Below are 22,506 nucleotides of genomic sequence, written 5' to 3'. Positions count from 1 at the left end.
ATAATGATATATATATATATATATAATTGTAAAAATGTATATATATATATATATATATATATATATATATATGTATATATATATATATATATATTTAGATATATATATATATATATATATATATATATATATATATATATATAGATGTATATATATATGTATTTAATATCTGCTTTACCTAATGCATAAAGCATATATAGGTAAAACAATTACCCTATATAGCAAAACAAAAACTTTCGGCGAAGGCTTGGGAAAAGCTTTTAAGTACCTTCCACAAACAGGGTTTTTATTTGTAGGATGTAAAATTATTACTCTGTTTCTTTTTTTGATTAGTTTAACGCTACTCCTAAGGGCTGGTGATATAGAAACAAACCCAGGACCTGTTTAACATACAATGAGTCTATCAAAATGACTCTAAGAAGAGAGTCGGAAATAAAAATTTATCATCTAAATGTACAAAGCATTCTTAGCAAGAAAGAACAACTACGCACGCTAGTGCACGATCTTGGTCCTAACAGCATTTTTTGTTTCACAGAAACATGGCCTAGTGAGCTTGATGATATAAACGTTTTCAATCCTGAAAAAGAAAGATACTGTTGTTTCAGATCTGACCGTATTTAGCCTGCCGGAACAAAAACGAAAAAACGTGGTGGAGTTATGATGCTTGTTCCAAAGGTTTTTTCTCCAAAAATTCGTAATGATTTGAATCTTTTTACGGGAAATTTTGAGAGTGTATGGGTCTCATTGAAAATATCAACTTGTCCATCCTGACTAGTGAATGTTACTTATAACCCCAATAAACAAAACAGCACTGATTTTTTGGACCAACTTGCAATTAACATTGATAATGCAATTACGAAAAACGAAAAGATAATACTTCTGGGCGACTATAACATTAACTGTTTAGATACCTTGGAAAGATCTAGGCTTGAAACAGTAATACTTCCTTATGATTTACATATAAAGAACCAAACCATTCCTACTCGTTTAAACCGGGGCAACAACACCAAAAGCCTTATTGATTACATTATTACTGACTGTTCAACTATAAACGACACTATAATTTGTGATAGCATAGTAAAAAGTGACCACTTTGCTACTCTAAGTCTTTCAGGCTTCAAGTTGAAACTAAAAAGGTACCAGTTCAAAAAAAAATTTTCGATAAAAAGAACTATAATGCACTTGATTTTAAACACTGCCTAGAACAACAAAACTGGCAAAAAATGTATGTTAAAAACAACTTGGATTCAATGCTACAAGCTTTCACTGAAAATTTTACGACAGCACTTTCGAAAAACGCGCCACCTAAAAAAAATTTTATTCGAAATGACAAAATTTTTTTACATTAACAGACAAATGGTTAACTAGAAAATCAAGACAACTGATGGTCGATCGAGATAGGTTTTTGAATGATAAAGACTATGAAAATTTCTTTGATCTAAAAAACCAGTTCAGAAATTTCTAATGACAACGATTTCATTAGTTTTCATAGAAATCTTATTGAAGCAGCAGAAAGTGACAGAAAAAATTGGATGCTGATAAATGAAGTAAGAAACTCTGAAAAAACAAAACCCAGAATCTACAGTTTGAGAAATGTATTTGGTGATTATGTAACCCAAACAAAAAAAATTGCTAACCTGTTGAACTATCGTTTCTCTACACTTGAGAAATTCCAAGGCCCTCAGCATCCACTACAGAATTCTGAGACAGGCAACCCTAAACAAAAAACTTTTAGCTTTCATTATGTAACGGAAAAAGACTGTCATGACGCAATTAGGGCACTGGGGAGAAATAAACCGATTGGACCATCAAACATTCCTGCATGGGCTATTAAAGACTCAAGCTCTGTCATTGTTCCTCATTTAAATTTCCTTGTGAACTACTGCATCAAATTATCTTGCTTTCCCAATGAGCTGAAACGAGCACATGTTGTACCACTATACAAGAAAGATGACCCTGAGGAACCTAATAACTATCGCCCAATTTCCATTACCCCATGCCTTTCTAAGATCATTGAAACCATCTTGAGGAATCAAATTTGTCAGTACCTTCACGACAACAAATTACTAAGTAAAAATCAGTATGGTTTTAGGAAAAAGTTTTCTACCATCGATTCCCTATTATTTTGCACAGAATTCATCAGAAACAAAACTGACATTATAAATTTTGTCACAGCAGCCTTTCTTGACCTATCAAAAGCTTTTGATTCTATCAATTATGACATTTTGGATATCAAGTAAGGCAACTTAGGTTTTGATGAGAGCTCAAAAAATCTCTTAATAAGTTTCGTTACAAACCGCCGCCAATCCGTTGTACTACAAGATTGCATATCAGATGAACTAATGCTTCATAGAGGTGTACCACAAGGAACAGTACTTGGTCCGCTCCTATTTAATCTGTACATTAATGACATGGCAACAAGAGTTGACAATGAAACTGAACTCATACAATATGCTGACGATACCGTTATTTTAACTTTTGATACCTCCATTGACAAAAGCAAAATCAAGTTAGAGCAAAACCCAAACAAACTTATTCGATTTTTTTATGAACATCACCTCACAGTTAATACCTCTAAAATTGAATTCATGATATTTGGTAAGAGCAAAAGAAAAGATTTCAGTGAACAGATAATTTTAGATTCAATTCCAATAGACGAGAAACCTGAAGTAAAATATTTAGGGGTTCACATAGACAACAATGTAAAGAGGAAGTCAGGAGGAAGTGAAACATATCTTACGAAAAATGGCCCGAGGAATAAAAACAATTTATGCTATTAGAAAATCAATTCCACAAAAATTATTGATACTTGTCCTAAATGCCCTAGTATTAGGTCACATGCACTACTCAGCGGTTATCATTCACGCAATTGAGCAAAATTTAATAATGTCTCTTGAGAAACAGTTTAACTGGTCATTACGAGCAACCTTTTTTAGACAGAAATTTTGATCTGTTCAAGATATTAAATGCAGTCGGAATATACTACCCGTAAAACTCTTTTTAAAAACAAAAAGATTACAATACTTTTGGAAAACAAAAAAAACAGTTACAACCTGCTTTTTCACCAACATCGGGACGTCTTTTAATCACCTGGAATCTTCATGAGTCTATAAGGACAAAAAATTGTTCTGGGACCAAAATTTTTTCTCTATCAAAAGGCAAAACTTGTTTGTTAGATTAGCAATACTAGATTGGAATGAACTACCCAGCGATATTAAAATCAAACAAGACAAAAAAAGTTTCCCCAAGCAACTTAGAACTTTCTTCTCCTCAGCTTACAAAAGGAACCCTTTTTTGTGGAAGGTTACTTGTTCAACGTGGCGTGAATTTAAATTTGGAAAATGAATTAGAATTTCTGTTTACTGGTTGGGTTGACTTTATAAACCTAATTAATTTTTATTTTGAGATATGCGACATAGTTTGAATTTAACTCAAGTTTTCTGTTATAATATGTAAATAATAAATCCATTTAAATAATTACACTGCCGGACTAATATCAATTGTACTCGTTGATGTGGATCGGAATTCAGTGTTTTTTTATATATAAGTTTTTCACCTTTTCCAGGCGAAAACTGTATGCGGAAAAAAATAATCTTTCCCTTAGTTTTGTGTTTCAGATTTGCGCTGCATCGTTGACTCTCATTTCATTGTCAGGTAATATGTTTTTTTTCTTTTGAGGCACGAATTTTTTTCTGAACTGTTGTTTTTTTTCAGCGGGCCAGTCTACAACGACATTAGTGGACCCAAAAAAACTCGGTGGATTAAATTACGAGTTGATTTGCCTTCAAATAAACACACCCACTGACTTTTACGGGTTCTTGTTCACATGGAAACCAACTTTGGGCCAAGGTCCCGCATTTTACTTCTTTTCGACTGAAATCAGCTTTGCAAATCTTGTTGGTACAAAAATAAACGTTTCAATGGCGGTAGGTGAATGCATGTTGTATACTGTTATCTGTGAGGCTGTCAACCAAAACAACATCTCGCTATCGACAGTTGCCAGGCCTTACAATGTCTCAGTTGGTACGTTGCAATGTTTCAATCAATTTATATTTTTTAACCAAACAAGTGAATAAACAAGTAAATTATAGCTAAAAAGTTGAAGACGAAAAATTTTTTATAGACATTAAACAAAAAAAAGTTATATTAAACATTACCTGAACTGTAAACGCGAATTCTTGCTCACATGTTTGAAGTTTCAAGATTGAAAAAAATTGTTTTTTTTTTGGGGGGGGGGGGGGTTAAATTGAAAGAAAAGGAATAATTGACGAAGGTCGAACACGTAAATGGCAAGTCAGATTTATGAATTCACATAGCATCGTTTGAAAACTTAATTCTTAATTTATGAGGAAAACTCACATTCGTTCGTTCAGTCTTTATAAATTAAATTTCAAAAGATACTGAGATTTGTTAAAAATGGCTTGACTTGTAAGTGTTTAACACTCAATTGTATTCAAGAAATATACATTTTGAAAGAAAAATAAATAAAAGAAATAATTGAAATAAAAATTATTTCAGGTCCTGCAACTGCATTTGCGTTGAACAAGTTATCAGTGACACACTCGGCGATATATTTTCAATGTGAGCCTATAACTCACTATTGGAGCTGGGAAAAAGTCAATATCGAACTCTACGAACATGACGAAGTGAACGAAACAATCGCGAGACGAATTACTACTCGAGAGCATCACAGTGTTCAACTGTTTCCACAACGGACGCTTATCAATGTTTCGTTTTTATCTTTGAAACCACTTCGAAAATATTCAGTCAAGTTGGTCATTTTCTGCAGTAATCTTGATTTGTTCACGATACAAGATCTGTTCACAGCATCCACGCGTAAGTTCCTATCTGGTTTGATATTATTCTCTAATCTGGAGCTGGGCTCTTTTCAAAAGATTTACTAGTTCAATGGGGGGGGGGAGGGGGAGGGTAAGTATGGACTTGCATTACATAGTCGAGTACACTAATGAAGTCAGATCTAATTCTTTTCATAGGTTGAGCCAAATTCTTTTAGGACAAAATTAGTCTAACCAAATTCTTTTCATCGGTCGAGCTCAATAATTTTACAAAAATTCCGAATTTGACTATTTTTTGAATCAGTAATATATAAAAGTTAATTTCAATGCACACCAGGGTCGAGGTGTGAGATGAGCTTATAATTTAATGTTTATATTGAATGCGTTAAAATATTGTCCAGCATTTTTCAACGCAGTTCTTACAAAAATTTCTTTTTATATATAAATTAAATAACCTCAAAAGCTATATTTAGCGTTTTTAGCACATTTCTCACATAAATTCCCCCAAATTTTTTAATAACATTACCGCAAAATCAGCGGTTCAAATATACTCTCAAATCGGTTTGCAAAATAAGTTGGAAAAATTATAAGATAAGATCAAGTAAATGTGAGTAAATTGAGGAAAATTTTAAGATATTATATTATGGTCATTTTTACTACAAAGTAGTGCTTAATCGGTGAACAGATGGTGCAAAAGTAAAAATACAGAGGCCATGTTTCGAGACTGTAGAGGGGTGCTGAACGTTATGTAGGAAAACTTCTAAAGGTGAAATTTAAAGGAATATGCGGAAAAGATGTAAGACAGCCGCTGGAGGAGCAATGTTTTTGACTTGTTTTTTGGAAAAAGTCGTTTTTGCCCAAGAATGAAACGTTTTGTAGATTTTTTTGGGTTCTGACGAAATTTTCATTTTGTTATTTGAAGAGTTAACTTGTCAAAAAAACATAATGTGGTAATATAATGAATGATGGTTAACATAACAGATACAACTTGGTATTTTTTCGTTACCTATGCATTGACCGAAGATTCTGTAAATAAACTGCAGTATGAAAAAACCAAAATAAATGAAAGAGGACTAATTTAGAAGATCGCGAAGAATCAGGTTTTAACTAACTACCAAGTAAAACGCAACAAATTAAAAGTTTATTTTTCGTTTTTAAAAAGGCACGAAAACATTAGCACCATGTATTCTACAAAGATCTGTTCAATTAGAACTCTTTTGAAGTTTGATTTTGTTAAAATTCAATAAAAAATTAAAGTTGCATTCAAAAAGTTGGTTTTCAAATCGAATGACATTTACGGCACGATAACAAAAACATCACTTAGATGTGACAACTCATTAATTTCTTTAAGACGCAAATCTTAGTCAAGCAAATCTTAGTCAAAGATATTGAGAGAAAGTGCGGAAGACTTTGCTCTGCAAATAGTTAGAATATAGCTAAAAAACAAAAAAATAAGCATTTTCGTCAACAATTATTCATTTAAAAATCCTCCAATTGCTGAAATACTGACACTACGCAACTAAACAACTGTAGGTTATATATATATATATATATATATATATATATATATATATATATATATGTGTGTATATATATATATATATATATATATATATAATTAAGTTACGTAATTGGTCAATATGTATTTTTTCACAAGACCAATCTCATAATAGATATTTATTGAGAAGCAGCTCAACGAAACAAACCTCGCGTGATTAATACGGATCCCTTGTCTTTATAAAGAACAGTTGAGCAAGTTATCAATTTTTTTTCAAAAGTCAAAATACGTCATGAATGTTAACCCAATATCCGCAGTTTCTGCTTAACTGTTCCGACCCCCACTTTAGTGGGGAGGTAGGAACAATATATTCAAACGGGTTTTTTTGTTCAGACAATTTTGGCCAAGCGATATATTCATCGTAGAGAGTTGTGAGTGGTACATTAAAAAGCACGTACATCCTAGAATACGGAATTGAAAAGATTTTTTTGAATTTCGTTTTAGCACAGGGAGTTATCGAGGTTTAAATTTTCGTGAATATCCGACGGTTTTTATTCACATTTTCAGTAGTTTTTGCTGAAATTTGGCTTAATTTTGCTAATATTATTTAAAATATGATAAAGTTTTTAATGGTAGAGTGTTATTGTTACAGTTAGGGAAAGAAGAGCGTTGTCTAATTGTTTGATTTGGGTTTCTTTGGCTAAAAATTTTGGACATTTTTCATTAAAAGTTGGGCAGAGTATGCATTTTTGGTCCACTTCCTTTATATTTTAAGAAAGCGGAGGACTAGAAAACGCGGAAGAAAAGAGAGCTAGTTGTAAATCGGCGCACTATAAAAGTCTTCTGGAATTAAAATTTTGCCGTTTTTCACAAACTTAATTCGATAATAATACAAAATGCAAAAAAGTTTTTTCCTTAATTATCTGAGGTATTAGCATTGATATTATCATGTAATCTCAAAATCAGACTTTTCAATTTTTATTTTGGTGCTGCCTTTTTTTCAAAATATTTTGCTTTTGTTTTTTCTAATCTTAACTACTGATATAATTTTTTATTCACGGCTCCGTTAATGACAGCTCCCTTGTGCGTAAAAACGAGGCCGAATGTAATTAGAGTTTATTTTTAGAAAACAGAAATCTTGTTTATTGCCTTCAATTGTTATTCGTTTTGCACTCTGATTACTGAGCCTAACCATTCAAAGAACTAAGTAATTTTTTCACGAGTTGTAAACGAACCTGTATCATGCATTCGTTGTTACGTAATGTATCTTACGTCATTGAATGTATTTTTTTTTGAGAAAATTTCAGTGACTTTTTGAAGTTGTGAATTCTTTTATATTATTTCTGTCAACTTTTAGCTTTTTCTCAGTAAATGCAGGTCAATCGTTCTTTCGTATAGATTATGAACTAATTCTGTGACAGATTGTTTTAAAGAAACGGTTTATTGGTTTTTGTACTACGAGTTTTTATACAAAATTTTATGATTTTTGTGCATAATTCCACATTTTTGCTGTTGTTTTTAATTCTTTGGTAAATTGTCACATTATCTAACAACCTAACTGAAAAAAGCTTTACAAAAATTGTTGCTGAACATATTTTTGCTTTAGTTTTTTAAGATATGCCTATAAGGGCTGCGACACGTTCTTTTTCAGAATTTGGTAGTTTTTTTTATTTTTGCTATTTATTTGTAGTTATTTTCTGTTGCCGTATGCCAAATATTGGGTATATTAAGTCCTCAGTGGCCAATTATTGATATAAAAATCGATTTAACAACTGATATAGATATATAGCTGATGGTTTTTGTATATTTTGAATTCAAATTTTCCCAGAAATTGTAAAAGTATTTAAATTTTTTTTTCTGGTTTGCTTTTTTTCAAATTTTACGATGTTCTATCATTTTCGTAAGTTAGTTGCATTATTCTGAGATGTTTCTAATCTTTTGTTGAAGCATACAAGATTTTGCTGTTGGTGAAACGTTTTTACTGATGTCTTAAAGGCTTAGAAATATTGTTTCAGAAGAATTTTGTTATATTTAGATACTTTTCAGTTGTTGTGATTTTTTGCTGTCGTTTTGAAGTAGTTGTTTTACAAAAACTTTCTCATGTTCAAAGTAAACACCAATGACCCTTTACTTGTTTTGCAGTTAATATTTTATAAATTTAATGGCTTCAACACTGTGCTTTCGCAAAGTTGTTTGAGAAATTTTTCATTTCAGCTGATATTTTTTGTTATTTCGTAGTGTTATCACGTAGTCTCGCTAATAACAAGTGCAATTAGTTTTCCAAAAAAATGAAAGATGAAATGTCTACACTATTAGTCGAAAGCTCAAGTTGGCTATGAATTTTGAAAAAAAAAATGATATAAATAAAAACAACGGATTTCTAAGATTTGCCAATCTTTTTTCTTTTAATTGTAGCTTAGCATCTCTATAGACAATTTACATCCCTTATTTAATGAACTACAATTTAAAACCAATTTTTGTAAAATATTCATGATTTTTGCATATTCGCCCGTTTTTGTAGGTTTTTATTTTCCCTTCACAGTATAACAATAAAGGGCTTTCCTCTGGTTAATTGAGAAAAAAACGCAACAAACTTTTGTTAAAGTTTTTAGTGAACAGCTTAATGTTAAATTGGCTGTGACATTGTTGTCGTCCAATGTTTTTCGTGCAAATTTTTGTGCAATTTTTTTCGTGCAATACTTTTCTCTTTGTATTTGTCGTTCTTTGCATAGTCGTTTGAAATAACGGCTCTCTATGGAAGTTTAAAAGAGTCTTTCAATGATTTCTTTGGATGCATAATGTTTCTAATCACTTTGACGTTAATTGTTTTCAAAAAAGCAACGTTTTTTAAATTTTGCCTTTTTGCACATTTCTTCTGGACTTGTCGCCAATTCGCATCGGGAAAAGCCCCATATTTGTCTCTAGAGGATAATCTTATTTAGTTTATGTATTATCTGATGCGATTTTTGTTTGGTTGTTAATGGTTTCCAAAAAATGGACAACTAGTTTTGGCCTTAATTAATATTTGTAATTATTTAATATTTTATAGCCGCCTTTTCTCGTATTCGTTTAATGGTATAGTCACAGGTCTCATCGGCCCTCTAGGGTACATTCTTTATCCATTTAGTTGCTTATTGAACGATTTGTTGATATGTTAGTTTTTTTATCTCATTTGGTAGACAATTAATTGGAAAAATGTAGACGAGCGGGGTCGGAACTTTATGTGCGAACGCACATTACCGAGCCTCCTTGTTAGATTATATTATCAAATCGTGGATACTCAAGTGTTTTTACATAAGAATGAACACCATCACAGTTCTAATGAACAACTGTCTGTATATTATTTTTTTTCGCTGAAATCAATTTTTAAAATTTTGTATCGTTTTTAGAGTTTTATTTGTGGCTGCTACTGCTGTATTTGACCAATTTGAGTCTGTCCTCAGAGGTTTCTATCGTCTCTATTTGTTGAGTAAATTTCGGACACCACTCATTGTTTTCATTCAAAAAATGTCTTTTGCCGGTACTTGTTTGGTTGAATTTCTTTTTTTTCCAAAATTTGTTTTTTTAATACATCTTTTTATAACGAGGACAGAATTATATTTTCAGCGGAAAAACTTTGCGCTGAAAAGTACCAAAAATAGGGTTTTTTCTTTCCTTCTAATAGTCAAAAGTCTCTGAAAAGAAAATTGCGCTTATGCAGTCTGCCGTTGTAAGCACATTAACAGAGAATAAAATTTTATTTCAGAATTTTTCTACTATGCTTTTTTTAATAACAGCAAATGAGATTCCAAAATTTTTTCATCTTTCAGGAGCTTTTAAAATTTTGAACAATTAATGACATTTTTCAATTTTTCTTTATGTTGTTTATTTCAAGCACATAAGCGCGTTCGAAGGCGTGAAAAAAGGAGACAAAGCCTAAACTTTTAAAACTTCCTTGTAGTACCAAAAATGTACCTAAAACCTTGTAGTACCAAAGTACCTAAAACTTCCTTGTAGTTTTTCAATATTATAATTTGTTTTACTCTGCAAAATTTGCCACCGGCCAAAAAAGTCATGCTAGCCTAAAACCTTCTTCATCCCAAAATGAATTTTGAGTTTTGCAGCAATCTTTTGTAGACCAAGAAAAAGCAAAATCTTTTTTTTTCTCATGAAACCGGTTTAAAGAACATTCAAATGGCTCAACCGTAAGTATTGAACTGTTCAGCCATTTTTAGCCAGCCTTAACTTAAAATAAAAGTTGCCAGCTTCTTGGATGAATTTTGTATAAATAGTAATTATTTGTTGTTAATTTCACGCATTTAGCGCCACAACCAACAGCTTTTGCGACTACCCCCAAATTGGACAGTACAGCAAACGCACTCACATCAACAGCAGTTGACCGATTCACAACTTCATCTCCGACAAACATTATCACTGCCCACGCATTTGTCAGCTTATGTATGTTTTCAATTATAATTTATGGGTCCCCCCAGCTTTCGGATCATATATCGTAGCTAATTGCTTTAGATTATACCATAATGGGGGACAATAAATTCGTGAGGGTCTATAATTTCTATAATATAATTTATGTTTATGATCACAATATTTTTAGACTCGACTGGAGCTGTCAACGGAAAAATTTATTGTAGCAGTTTTTCTGAAAAAAAGAACAAAATTAGTCAAATCAAAAGTTTGGATCTTGCCCCGGGGATAGTTGTTTCATGAATTTTCCTCTCTAACTCAGCAGCAATTTTCCAAATCAATTCTCATTCATTTGGTGATTTCAAAATCACGGTTGCTGAATAGCAGTCACCACATTTAAAATGTTTCCGATTCAAAAATGTTAGAGTTCCGGTGATCGCTTACAAAATCGGGAACCAGTTGCGATGGTTGATTGCGGAGGAAATAATTCACTGCTAGAAATTACAATTCTTAAAAAATTACCGCCAGAAGTCTCATTTTTTGAAAATATCACCGCTACAAATTACACTTCTTAAAAAAAACCCTAAAATTTTAAATCTTAAAAACAATTACTACTAGAAATTGTAAAACCTGACAATTCACCGTTAAATTCGCTTCAATTTATGAATTTCTGAAGCTGTATCAACAAGGTTAATTTGGAAAAAAAAATAATAGATGATTTGATTGCGAGAATATTCAGTCAACGTAAATTGTTCTATATTTTGTCGATCATTCTATGTTTTGTTCTATATTAGAAAAAATTTCTTATACTTTTGATTCGCCCAATACTCACGTAAACCAAAAAATGTTTGACCTGCTTATCCGAAGATGTTTGAAGCAAAATAACTAAATGCACTGTCGATTGTCGTTTTTCGTTCAAAAGGTCAGATAACAGTAGCAGAGATTGTTTGTTTTTTTCCAAAAACTTTTTTGTGAACTAAAAAATGTAAACTAATGGAAAAATGATAATATGGGAAAACGATTTTTCAGTGAACGGTTTTCTTTTATATACATTTAAACGCTATTCTTTGGTGAAATTGTGTATTTCTTGTGTTTTTCTTTTTTCTTCATTTTTAGATACAAAGTTTGCACTGAACAGATTGTGAAAGTTTGAACTTTAAATTACACTTTTTTGTAGTGCTTCCACTTAAATGTAGACAAAAATCAGTTCGTCGATTAATGACTTAAATTTTCCATGATAGAAGAAAAAAAAAAATGATGGTTTCTTGGATAATAACATCGAATAATTTTTTATCTCAGATATTGTTTTAATGATGGCTCCCAGTTTCGAAAAGACATCCTTTTTTGACTTTTTCCTTTCTGCAAATTGCGAAAAAAATTAAAATAAATTGGTAAAATCATATGAGACAAAAAAGATAATCGAACCGCCTGACTGTGGTCTGCAACGTCACGGCGTGCACATAAAATTAACATATATATATATATATATATATATATATATATATATATATATATATATATATATATATATATATATATTATATATATATATATATATATATCTTTGGGGACAAGGTGATCCAAACAGTTTGGACATTTTTAATTTTTCTGCCAGCTAGTTTTCTATGACGTCTTTGGTTTTCCAACTCTTTCATGTATAATCCTATAATTTTTTCACATTCATTAAAAACTACTTTTGGTTTAATTAAGTTACTATGAAAATTTAACTTGCATTGGTACCATGACTTTTATACGTCGATATTTCCCTAGTTTTGACAAATTGCTGAATTTGATTACTATATTTTAGCAGTAGTTTTTTCAAGGGCAAACTTTATAATAGATAGCTCAATTTAAAAATTGATTCACGTCAAAGTTTTCAGCTACTTTTTAATTATCTATTCGGAATCTATATTCGATTAGTTTTAGTTACAATACGACAACACTTCTCTCTAGGATAGCAGAACTTGTCAATATTGAGTGGAGATATTTGCTCATTTTTTGAGCGACAATGGAAGGTTTTAATTTCAAGTTCAAATCTGTCGAAGTTAAGATCAACTTGACAACCTTAAATTGAGCTAAAATTTTGTTTCTTTCATCGGAAATTTGTCTTTGACCTTCTGTGTTTATGGAATTTTTCAAGAAAATAGAAGCGAAAAGTTGATCAGATCTCAAACGATTCTAAAGAAGGTTTTCTTTTGGACAAGAATGGAAGCTTTTAATGGAATTGCAAATTTATTTAATTTTTGTTTGCTGAACTAATTTTTTTAAATATCGTTTCTATTGCTTCGGCCCACAGTTTTTTATGACCCACATTACAAATTAAATGTTGTTATATAGAACGCTACTATTTAAACAGTTAGCAAGTGCGCCTGCGGGGTGTAGAAGATATATTTCATTAAGAGAGGGGGGGAACATAATAGATCCAAAATATCTGTTTTAGTTATTGTCCAAGAACCTAGAAAAACACAGAAATAAATCTAGAGCTTTTCAAAAATTGCAAGATGTCGTTTCAGGTCCCTCGATAAAGTTCAACGTGACCAATTTGCAGGTGACCCACTCAACAATACACTTTACATCAGAACCCGTTAGTTTCAAATGGGACTGGTTGTTTGTCAACGTCGAGTTACTTCTAAACGACCCAAAAAACCAGCTATCGATGACTACAATTAATGTTCAGAAGTTCGATAGTTTTGAGCTGCCCCCACACGTCACGACTATAAGCGTAGATTTTGTTCACCTGAACGCGTCACAGAATTATTCAGTTCAACTGATAATTTTCTGCAACAGTGCTGACTTTGTCACTCAGTATATCTTCACCGTTACAACACGTGAGCCATTAAACTACATATTTTTTGCAATTGAGACATTAAAAATAGCCAAAATGTTGTCCATAATAAAAGAAAAAAGTGACAAGTGACAATATCAGACGAAAACCTAATGCTATTAATGTTTTTTTTTCTAGTGAAGCAATTATTGCTGAATTGCTTAATTTTTCAGTACCTCCTCCCATAACGACGAGCATCCAGGAAACAACAAATGGACAAAATATGGAAACAAATACTCGTGCTTTTAAACGAAACGTGTTCACGGATGACGCTGGGAAAACGACCCATTCAGCGCCCAATCATGGGTTGTCTACCTTAGTTTCATCTACTCCAACTGCAAAAACTACGCGTAAGTTGAGGTTACTCAGAAATTTAGATTGGTTTTTTATTTATTTTTTTTTTGTATTTAAACAAACAAAGACAAACTATAGCGTCAACGGTAAACAATAACAATGTCAACAATGAATTGAATGGTTCGCAAAAGTAGGTTCAGTTTAAAAGGCAATGGCTTTGTGCACTAAGTAGGCTAAGAAACAACGGCGACAACAAAAGTTCAAAAGTTTAATCGAAGGGTTCGCCAGTAAGGCCCAAAAAAGTTTCTTAATCAGGACTCTAGATGACGTTTTTTCCAGCATTATGAACAAAAAGTAAAATTACTGAAAATGAGGCATTGATTATTGTGCGATACGCAAAGCCAATTCATAGTTTATTTCGACCTACTGAGTTTGAATCTGTGTTTGATAGTTCAATTGAAAGATTCCGCAGTTTGGGTTACGATTTGTGACGAGTCATTGCCGTTATCTTCCATCTAAGTCAATAATTCGCTCTGCCTTTGTTTCCTGCTTCTTGATTTCTGACTGACGTAACCCACTGCTTAAGATTAACAAAATTTCAAAATTGTAGAGCAGATTTTACTACAAATAGTGACTGTGGTCGAGGTCAAAACATCAAGTCGAAACAAACGACGTTAACTGGTGAATTCCAGTCTCGAAGTTATTGTTTGTCAAGGAAATTAGAGTTCATCAGCGCGATTGCGTATCTATTCTGTTTTGGCCCCCCAGCTTAGTGAGCATAAAACTTTTATGACCCCCAGGCGCACGTGCTATTTTCTTACATAGTAACGTGCTATATAGCAACACATAATTTGTAACTGGGTGTCATAAAAAACACTGTTGGGGGGGGGGAAACAGAATAGGTCCTGCTTACTGTTAAAAATATTGAGCTCAAAAGCGTTACATTTAAAAATTGAATTAATTTTACTCGTGCATTCTGTTGAAAACTGTCGAATTTGGAACACTATGACACTTGAAAATAAACATAAAATTACATGCTGTTTTTTCTCTTTTTTTCTGTTTCAGTCTTTTATGAGGTCAAGAGGTTCATTGACAGCTGTTTTCAGACATCTCATCTGTTTTATAACCTTCTTAGATTGGGCGGCGGTTTTTTTGTTTTTTTTTATTGACAACTGTTTTGATCAAACAAAAATGGGAAAACAAAATAGAATTCTTTTCCTATTTTGTTAGCTAAAAATCCTTGTGTTTGATTTTTCTATTGTGCGTATAATTTTTTATTTAATTTAATGAATTGATATAATATTTATTCGTCGTTTCTTCTCTTTGAGAAAAAGAAAATATGACAAAGTCTAGCGACAGAGAATCTAAAAACAAAAAATGGAATGTAAGTTACTGATAACAATCTATCATTTTTATATGTAGAATTTTTGCACGAAAGAAAAATGGAAAATTCAACATGTCTTTTGAAGAGATTTTGCAAGATATAATTGAAGTTTAGAGGAGTTCAGATTAAGGCCAGAGATGTTAAGTTTTTTCTCAAAATAATGTATTGTTTTATGGCTGTTCACAGTAAACTTTTCCTTTGTTGAGCTTGAACTGTTCGCCTCGTCTTTTTCGCTGTGACATGTCTTTTAACAAAACAAACAATAAATGGGAAAGTATTAGAAATTTAGTGTACGCGTTAAAGCGACTTGATAAACAGTGAGAGCTAGATTGGTAGTTTTGTGGGAATTGACTGAGAAAACTGTTAATTTTTCAAATCAGGTTCTATTCTGAAAAAAAAAATGTACATTTTTACATAAAACTTCATGTTGGCTGTAATTTCATCAAAACCAATTATAATTATACCATGAAAAAATATTATTGGAAGTGTTTGACAGAAAAACTGGAGAACAATTCGAATATTGAACAAGCCAGTGATCAGACTTTATGAAAAATTAGGATGCGTGGAAAATTTATAAAATTTTAGCTAACGTTTGTACTCGAAAAATGTGGAAATTTAAAACGTCTCTTCAACAATATATTTATCGTTTTAAGGGCTTTTTAATGATACCATGTTTGTATCTGTCTAGTCTATCTGTCCGTAAATTATATCGATTGGCAACAATTGGTTTTACAAAAACGGTATAAAAAAATTGGAGGTTGCAACGGTTACTCATGCTTACACGCATTAAAAATACTTTCGTAAATGTTTTGTCTAAAACGCTGCTCCAAAATGGCCCATACCTACACTGCTAAACAACGTTTGATTTTGACTTAAATGGCCATAATTTGATTTTTACTTCCTTAGTCACAGAGCTTTGAAGTTTTTATCCATTGACTGAAAGTTTTTGGAATCATATTGGTTTTAAGAACATTAAATACAATAATTAGGTGAGGCAACACATTTTAAAGTAGTATTTAAAGAAATGAGAAACCTAAATAATTTTTATGTTACCTGAAAAAGAAAAGAAAATTTCTTCTTCTTTTCACAAACGAAATAATGGTTGTTCATATCGGGAGGTCCACAATCAATAAACGATAGAGTTTTTCAATTTACAGAAGTGCCCAAACGCTGGAAAAGATTATTTCGAACAGCAATTTTTAAAAATAGAGAAGTGAAAAATATTTTCCTCATGATGAACATGCATATTAAATTTTATAACCTGGCAATACATAATATTTCTATCCACAAAACTTATCTGTATTTCATTATACTAGAGTAGATGAATTCTCTATGTGATCTGACGTTACAAAGAAAACAAATACCAAAGATAAACAAGAGCTTAAATGTTAGTTTTCAATAATGAATTTGGTTAAAACTATTTGGTCATTTAGTACCAATTGTTGATTTTTAGGGTTGAAGCTGTATCTGTAAGGAATTGCAGAGAAATCTCTACTATGAATTGTTCCGCTTTTTTCTAACTTAAATTTCAACTCGATATGTCAATCCCCGACATGTTTTTTCTTCGTTATCGATTTTTCAATTTTTCCTTCGAAATTTAAAAGAGTTCCTTTTTTCAATTTTCTTATATTTTCATATAATTTAAAACTAGATCCCGAGGGGCACAAAATGGCTTTTTTGTCTCTACGATGCCTAAACAAAAAGAGAAAACTTGACTGAAGAAAAAAGCAAGCCTCGCATATATATTCCCCATTTTGAAGAAATGTTGGAAGAATAATGCTGTTACAGATTCTCCAAAAATGCAAACAACTGCACAAACAACAAACAGGTCAACAACAGTACCCGACAGTTCAAACAAGCTAACAGCAAGCACAAAAACATTAAATTCATCAACAACAATCAGCCCAGAAATATCATCAAATTCTACCGCAAAAAATGCAGAACTCAAGAAAAACAGAACGACAGCAAATACAGAGTCACTATTAAATGCACAAACAGGTACACACTTTAAGTTATTAACAACAACGGTATTGAATACAATAGCTACAAAAATCTCAGCTCAACTTAACTCATCAACCTTCTTTTCTTTAGCCACAGAAGACACTGATAAATTTTAAATTTCACTTTCGACATCGGCGAAAAAGCAAAAGCGTTGACAGAAATAGGCGATAAAAATTTGAAGTGATTCAGTGAGTTATCACTATTAACAAATCTGTAATCTCCTCCCAGTACATTTTTACAAACGTTTTCATGCGTGAATGTTTATCACAATCTCTGGAAGTTAGTTGCGCTGACAAATTTTTGGCTCATTTATTGATAAGATACTGTCAAGAGTTTATTTATGTATTTCAAGAAAAAATTTTAATCTTGATCTTGATGTTTCAAATTTTGCCAGAGTTATCAGGGTGTTACATGGCTTATCACGGTGTATCATGATTTGACTCTGGACGGGATGGTTCTTCCTGGATGGAGGAAATCAAGGATTAAAAAATCAAATTATTGTGTAAAATTCTCATGCTATTAAAAGTTTTGATTCCTACACTGACTTTTGAAAAACTCGGTCGATTAAAAATATGATTAACTCGGCTTGCATGAGACCATTAAATTAAAAAAAGTTTCTTCTTTGAATTTTGGCCATTGCTTGTTTATTGCCATCTATTGTTCTCAAAATCTGGTTCTCGACCCCCGATACGAAAACAAAATGGGAACTTAACAGTAATCATGACAGGATACCTCAATTTCCATATTTTTGGCTTCAACAAATTTCGGCTCAATTCCATCGCCAAAAATGAGTGAATTAATCCAATTCAAGTCATTTGAGTCAATTCAATCGAAACAGACAGCACTAAAAACTTAGGTTAGAACTTTTGCGAAAAAATTGAAAACTTTAAGGAGAACAAAAAAAAGATATGCAAAAAAAAACAAAAAAACTGTAAAAATGGCATAACAAACATGATTTACACGTATTCAAACACCAAAATCATTAAAAGCAAAACCATCATTTAATTATTACTAAAAAGCCAAAAACAAAAATGAAAAAACAAAAAAGAACATAATTGACTACTCAGTAAGTTATGCTCAAAATTAAAAACACTTTTCAGATGCGAAAAAATTTTGTACAATTTGTAGGTCTGAAACAAAAACAAACGCTTCTCGTCAGTTTAATCTCTTACAAAAAGATTTTGACTTTTAGAGGAAAAATAAAACAAGTTGCCGAATAAACTAGTCAGAAAAACTCATATGAAATTTTGAAGAGATTGACAACGTTTAACCAACTTAGTGAATAATAATTTGCAGGTCTCATACGTTGCAAAACAAAGTTCGTTGACAAAAAGGAAGCACATGGAAGGAGTATATGCAAAACTAAACAATTGCAATGCGAACTTCTGATAAAATCGAGCTGTTAAAACTAAAAAATAGCACCATAAAGGGCAGATAAACGTGACTACTTAACTCATCATATATCAAAACTTGTTTGCATTTATAAAAACAATGATAAAAACAAGGACTTGTACATCATGGCGGCTTTTAAAATGTTGTGTTGATGATTTTTGTGTTGACGTTTTCATTTTATTATTTTTCTAAGTTCGATCAATCTTGTTTTTTTATGTTACTTAAATTTTGAATGCGATAGTGACTTTCAAACATTTACACTACCGTGCTTTTGTTTCAATTGATTACTTCTTTTTTTTTATCAGTGTTCGATTTTTAGGCTATACAAACAATAAATATAGCCGCTTAACGCACAATGGGTTTGAAACAGAATCAATTGTTCAATTTTCTGTTGGCGAAGCTCAACAATGAGTTCTTTGCTGCACACTCTTGTCTGTCGAATTTCCAGCCCTTTTTTTCTTGAACAGAAAATTTGTTATCGATAACAATTCTTTGCCGACAATCTATTCGATTGCGGATATGAACAAAAAAGTCAATTGCGCGCACAACAATTTATCAAGAGCGATAATTCTAATTCCAGTTTAATCAAAACTCCGTTGAGATGTACGCACCCAGGTTGAAAAAGTTTATCAAATTTAAAGACTTTGCTTATAGGTATCGTAAATTTTACAACAAATCATAAAAACTGTTATTAAAACTTTCTTAGCGAACTGATTTTAGTTAGAAAAGTCCAAAATGAGGATTTGTTTTCGTTTTTAGTGCCATCACAATCGGCACTGCCACCACAGACAACACATGCCACTCGCTACCAATTGCAAACACGTGGGTTGACAGGGATTCAAGGTCAATCAACAATATTTCATGAACAAACAGCGACAATTGGTCCCTCACGTGCGACAGTTCAAGGTCATACAGAGACCCAAAAAACTGGAACTGCTGATCAATTTGTGACTCGTCACGCCAGAACAACCGCGGAACAGTTATCTACATTGGAATTAGGAGTGACCGAAAAACACCCAAGTGCTCCGGATGTAAAAGTTACTGGAAGCCGGTTGGGAACCAGGGAGCCGTCATCAACTGGTACACAGACAAAAGAATCGACTGCGAATCCGAGAGCTTTCGGAACTCGGCAACAGTCGCTGACATCGCAATCGGCGATTTCATTAATGACCTCAAAGGCAGCAATGGCAGCCGACTCAGCACTGACAACACTAGCTGATTCGAAAGTGACGTCACAAGGATATCTAACAGCTGACTCAACAGTGACGTCACAAGGATCTCTAACAGCTGATTCAACAGTGACGTCACAAGGATCTCTAACAGCTGACTCAACAGTGACGTCACAAAGATCTCTAACAGCTGACTCAACAGTGACGTCACAAGGATCTCTAACAGCTGATTCAACAATGACGTCACATGGATCTCCAACACATGACTTTATACTGACGTCACAAGGATCATTAGCAGCTGCCTCAACTGTGACGTCACAAGGATCACAACTAGCTGACTCGACAGTGACGTCTCACATATCACTCCCAACTTATCCGACAGAAATAACTATGGCAACTGCGTTATCCACTGTGACGTCATATCAGACAGTGACGTCAGAGCCATCAGAGACATCACAAGCCATCATGACGTCACATTCTACACAAAATGCTGCCTTATCAAACCCACCTGTGACGTCATTCATGCCACCAAACTCAACATTGACTTCACAACAAACACAATCCTCAATTTTTGGTTTTGGTTCTGGAGAGACCAAAAATTCACATAGCATACCCGTGACGTCATTTGCGGCAAAAACCACTTCAGGTGAACCGGTATTTGTTCAGCGTTCCACCGCGCCTCCACCAGCTCCACCCGCAAACGCCGGCGGAACCGAACCACAAGAAGAGGTCCAAAGTGCCTCGGCATCATTCCCAATCTATCTAGCTATCATTCCAGTTATTCCAGTGGTTATCATAATAATACTAATCGCTATTTTGTACAAAACCAAAAAATGCTGTTTCAAAAAATCGGCGAAAAATCTGCCTGGGGAGAAAAGTTTTATTGATGACGGCGTCAACTCTGAAAGTAGTGAAAACTTGGCGACTAACGAAAAGAGCAATATCGATGGTTCTGGAATCGCAGACAGCAGCAAACTTATAATGTTATCATCAGAAGCTCAAGCAACTATTATGCGAAAAAGTTTCCAAAAATGGGCTGCTAAAACACCAACAATTGCTGCCAACATACCAGCAGTAACACCCCGACTCGTTGTTCTACCAAAGTTTGAAAATTTGGGCACAATTACAGCTCCAAAAACTGGTCACGTGACCATGGGAAAAGAAAATGCAGAATCCGGACAACTGAGTATAGACATTGAAGAAAGCTCTGAATTTGCAGAAAACCCGCTCAAAAGTTTACCCGAGCTGGGAACAATTGAGGAAAAATCTGATCATGAAATTGATATTGACGATCTTTCGAATACTGAACATCAAAATTTTGAAGATATAGGAGCCGTTGAACAGAACATCACTGCCGGAAAAGCAACCAAATCGTCCAAAAAGGGCAAATCAAAAAAGAAGAAACCAAAAAAATCGAACAAAGTCGCACCCACAAAAACTCAAAAAGCGCAATCGATGACTTCAACTCAAATGTTGCAATCTAAAGTCGGATCAACTTATGCTACGAAAAGTGGCGAAAAAGCTATGAAAACTGCATTCACAAATAAAAATTATTCTCGTTGGTCTAGCGTAGTTAACCAGATAAAATCACAGAAACCTGAAGAAAATGATGATCCCGAAATCTAGGAAAACTGCCAACATTAAGTTTCTTTTGAGACAGAAGACTTCAACTTTTCAGTCTTTAAGAAAGCGTCTATAAAAATTATTTTTTGCAACAAAAATATTTCTTGCTAAGATTTAATTAAACTAATTAAAGTTTTATCTATCCATTATCTATGCTAAACTTTTCACAGAAAACAAGAAATTTATGATCGAAGAATTATAAGAACGGGAAAATATTCACAGTTCAGATTGAGCCGCCATTTTAATGTCTATTGATGAACAGATGCAACGAATCTAGTTTAATGATAAAAATTCAAAACCACAGAGGAAAAGAGAAATGATTAAAAATTGTTTTTAAAAGCTCTTACTCAGTACATCTAATTGGTTATTTGGAAACGAGTAACGATAAAACTACAATGGAAAAAAAAGTTATTATACAATGCGACTGAAATATTCTGGAAGCTATTTTTACAGATTTTAAATTTAGAAAAATAATTCGTCTGGAACATTCAAAAAATTTTTACACGTTTGCTTCAAGCATTTAGCACCCTGCATTTTAAATTACGATCACAATTTATGATCGATTTCGGGCAAAAGTTTGGAGGTTCCTTTTGGTTACAGGTGCTATTGATAATGACACAGGCGTTATTGATTACCCGGAACCCTATACTTTTCACATTTACTCAAATTGGCAATTTTCCCCATGTAATTTCCTCAGTTTTGTCACTATTTTGCACAACTAAGCTAAAAATTCCACTTTTTTTTCCTCGCCGTCACTTTTCTACTCGGTGAATACACGCGATAGTTAACAATTTATCAAGTAGAGCAAAATGAAAGAAAAACTAATCGGTGAAATACCTGACATCAATCGAGTTCGAGCTGCACATAATAACTTTTTATGCCGCTATTTCAATGTCAAAATACCATTTTATGCCGCTATTTGAATGCCCGCGAAAGTTAGCAATTTATCAAAAAGAGCAAAATGAAAGAAAACCTAATCGGTAATTTGTCTCAGAAAAGTCCTTCCTCGCAATGTTAATTTCGTTAACATTGAATTAAGAATTCAATTAACAGTTATGCAACAACCCCTATCAGTGATGACGAGAACAGTTCTGTTTCTGAACTTGGCTTCGACGAATACTAAT

The 22,506-nt window shown here is 32.8% G+C and overlaps 1 protein-coding gene across 2 annotated transcripts in view; it reads left to right on the top strand.

Annotated features, from left to right (window-relative positions):
- LOC142349507 (uncharacterized) overlaps window positions 1-21,531 on the top strand; it is a 24,241-nt gene extending 2,710 nt beyond the window's left edge. Inside the window, exons 2-9 of one of the 2 annotated variants that reach the window (XM_075401111.1) lie at window positions 3,618-3,654; window positions 3,715-4,023; window positions 4,519-4,836; window positions 10,597-10,731; window positions 13,209-13,523; window positions 13,693-13,869; window positions 16,986-17,195; window positions 19,350-21,531. In XM_075401111.1, coding sequence (XP_075257226.1) covers window positions 3,618-3,654; window positions 3,715-4,023; window positions 4,519-4,836; window positions 10,597-10,731; window positions 13,209-13,523; window positions 13,693-13,869; window positions 16,986-17,195; window positions 19,350-21,385 — 3,537 coding nt within the window. In that variant the 3' untranslated portion in view covers window positions 21,386-21,531. The remainder of the gene's footprint in view (window positions 1-3,617; window positions 3,655-3,714; window positions 4,024-4,518; window positions 4,837-10,596; window positions 10,732-13,208; window positions 13,524-13,692; window positions 13,870-16,985; window positions 17,196-19,349) is intronic. The other variant, XM_075401112.1, reaches the window with a different exon arrangement.
- The last annotated feature ends 975 nt before the right edge of the window (window positions 21,532-22,506 follow it).

The sequence above is a fragment of the Convolutriloba macropyga genome, chromosome 11 (genome assembly GCF_964194025.1).
Source record: "Convolutriloba macropyga chromosome 11, txConMacr16.3, whole genome shotgun sequence".
In the NCBI taxonomy this organism is placed as follows: domain Eukaryota; kingdom Metazoa; phylum Xenacoelomorpha; order Acoela; family Convolutidae; genus Convolutriloba; species Convolutriloba macropyga.
Note: the sequence above shows the minus strand (reverse complement) of the source record. Positions and strands in the feature narration are given on the sequence as shown.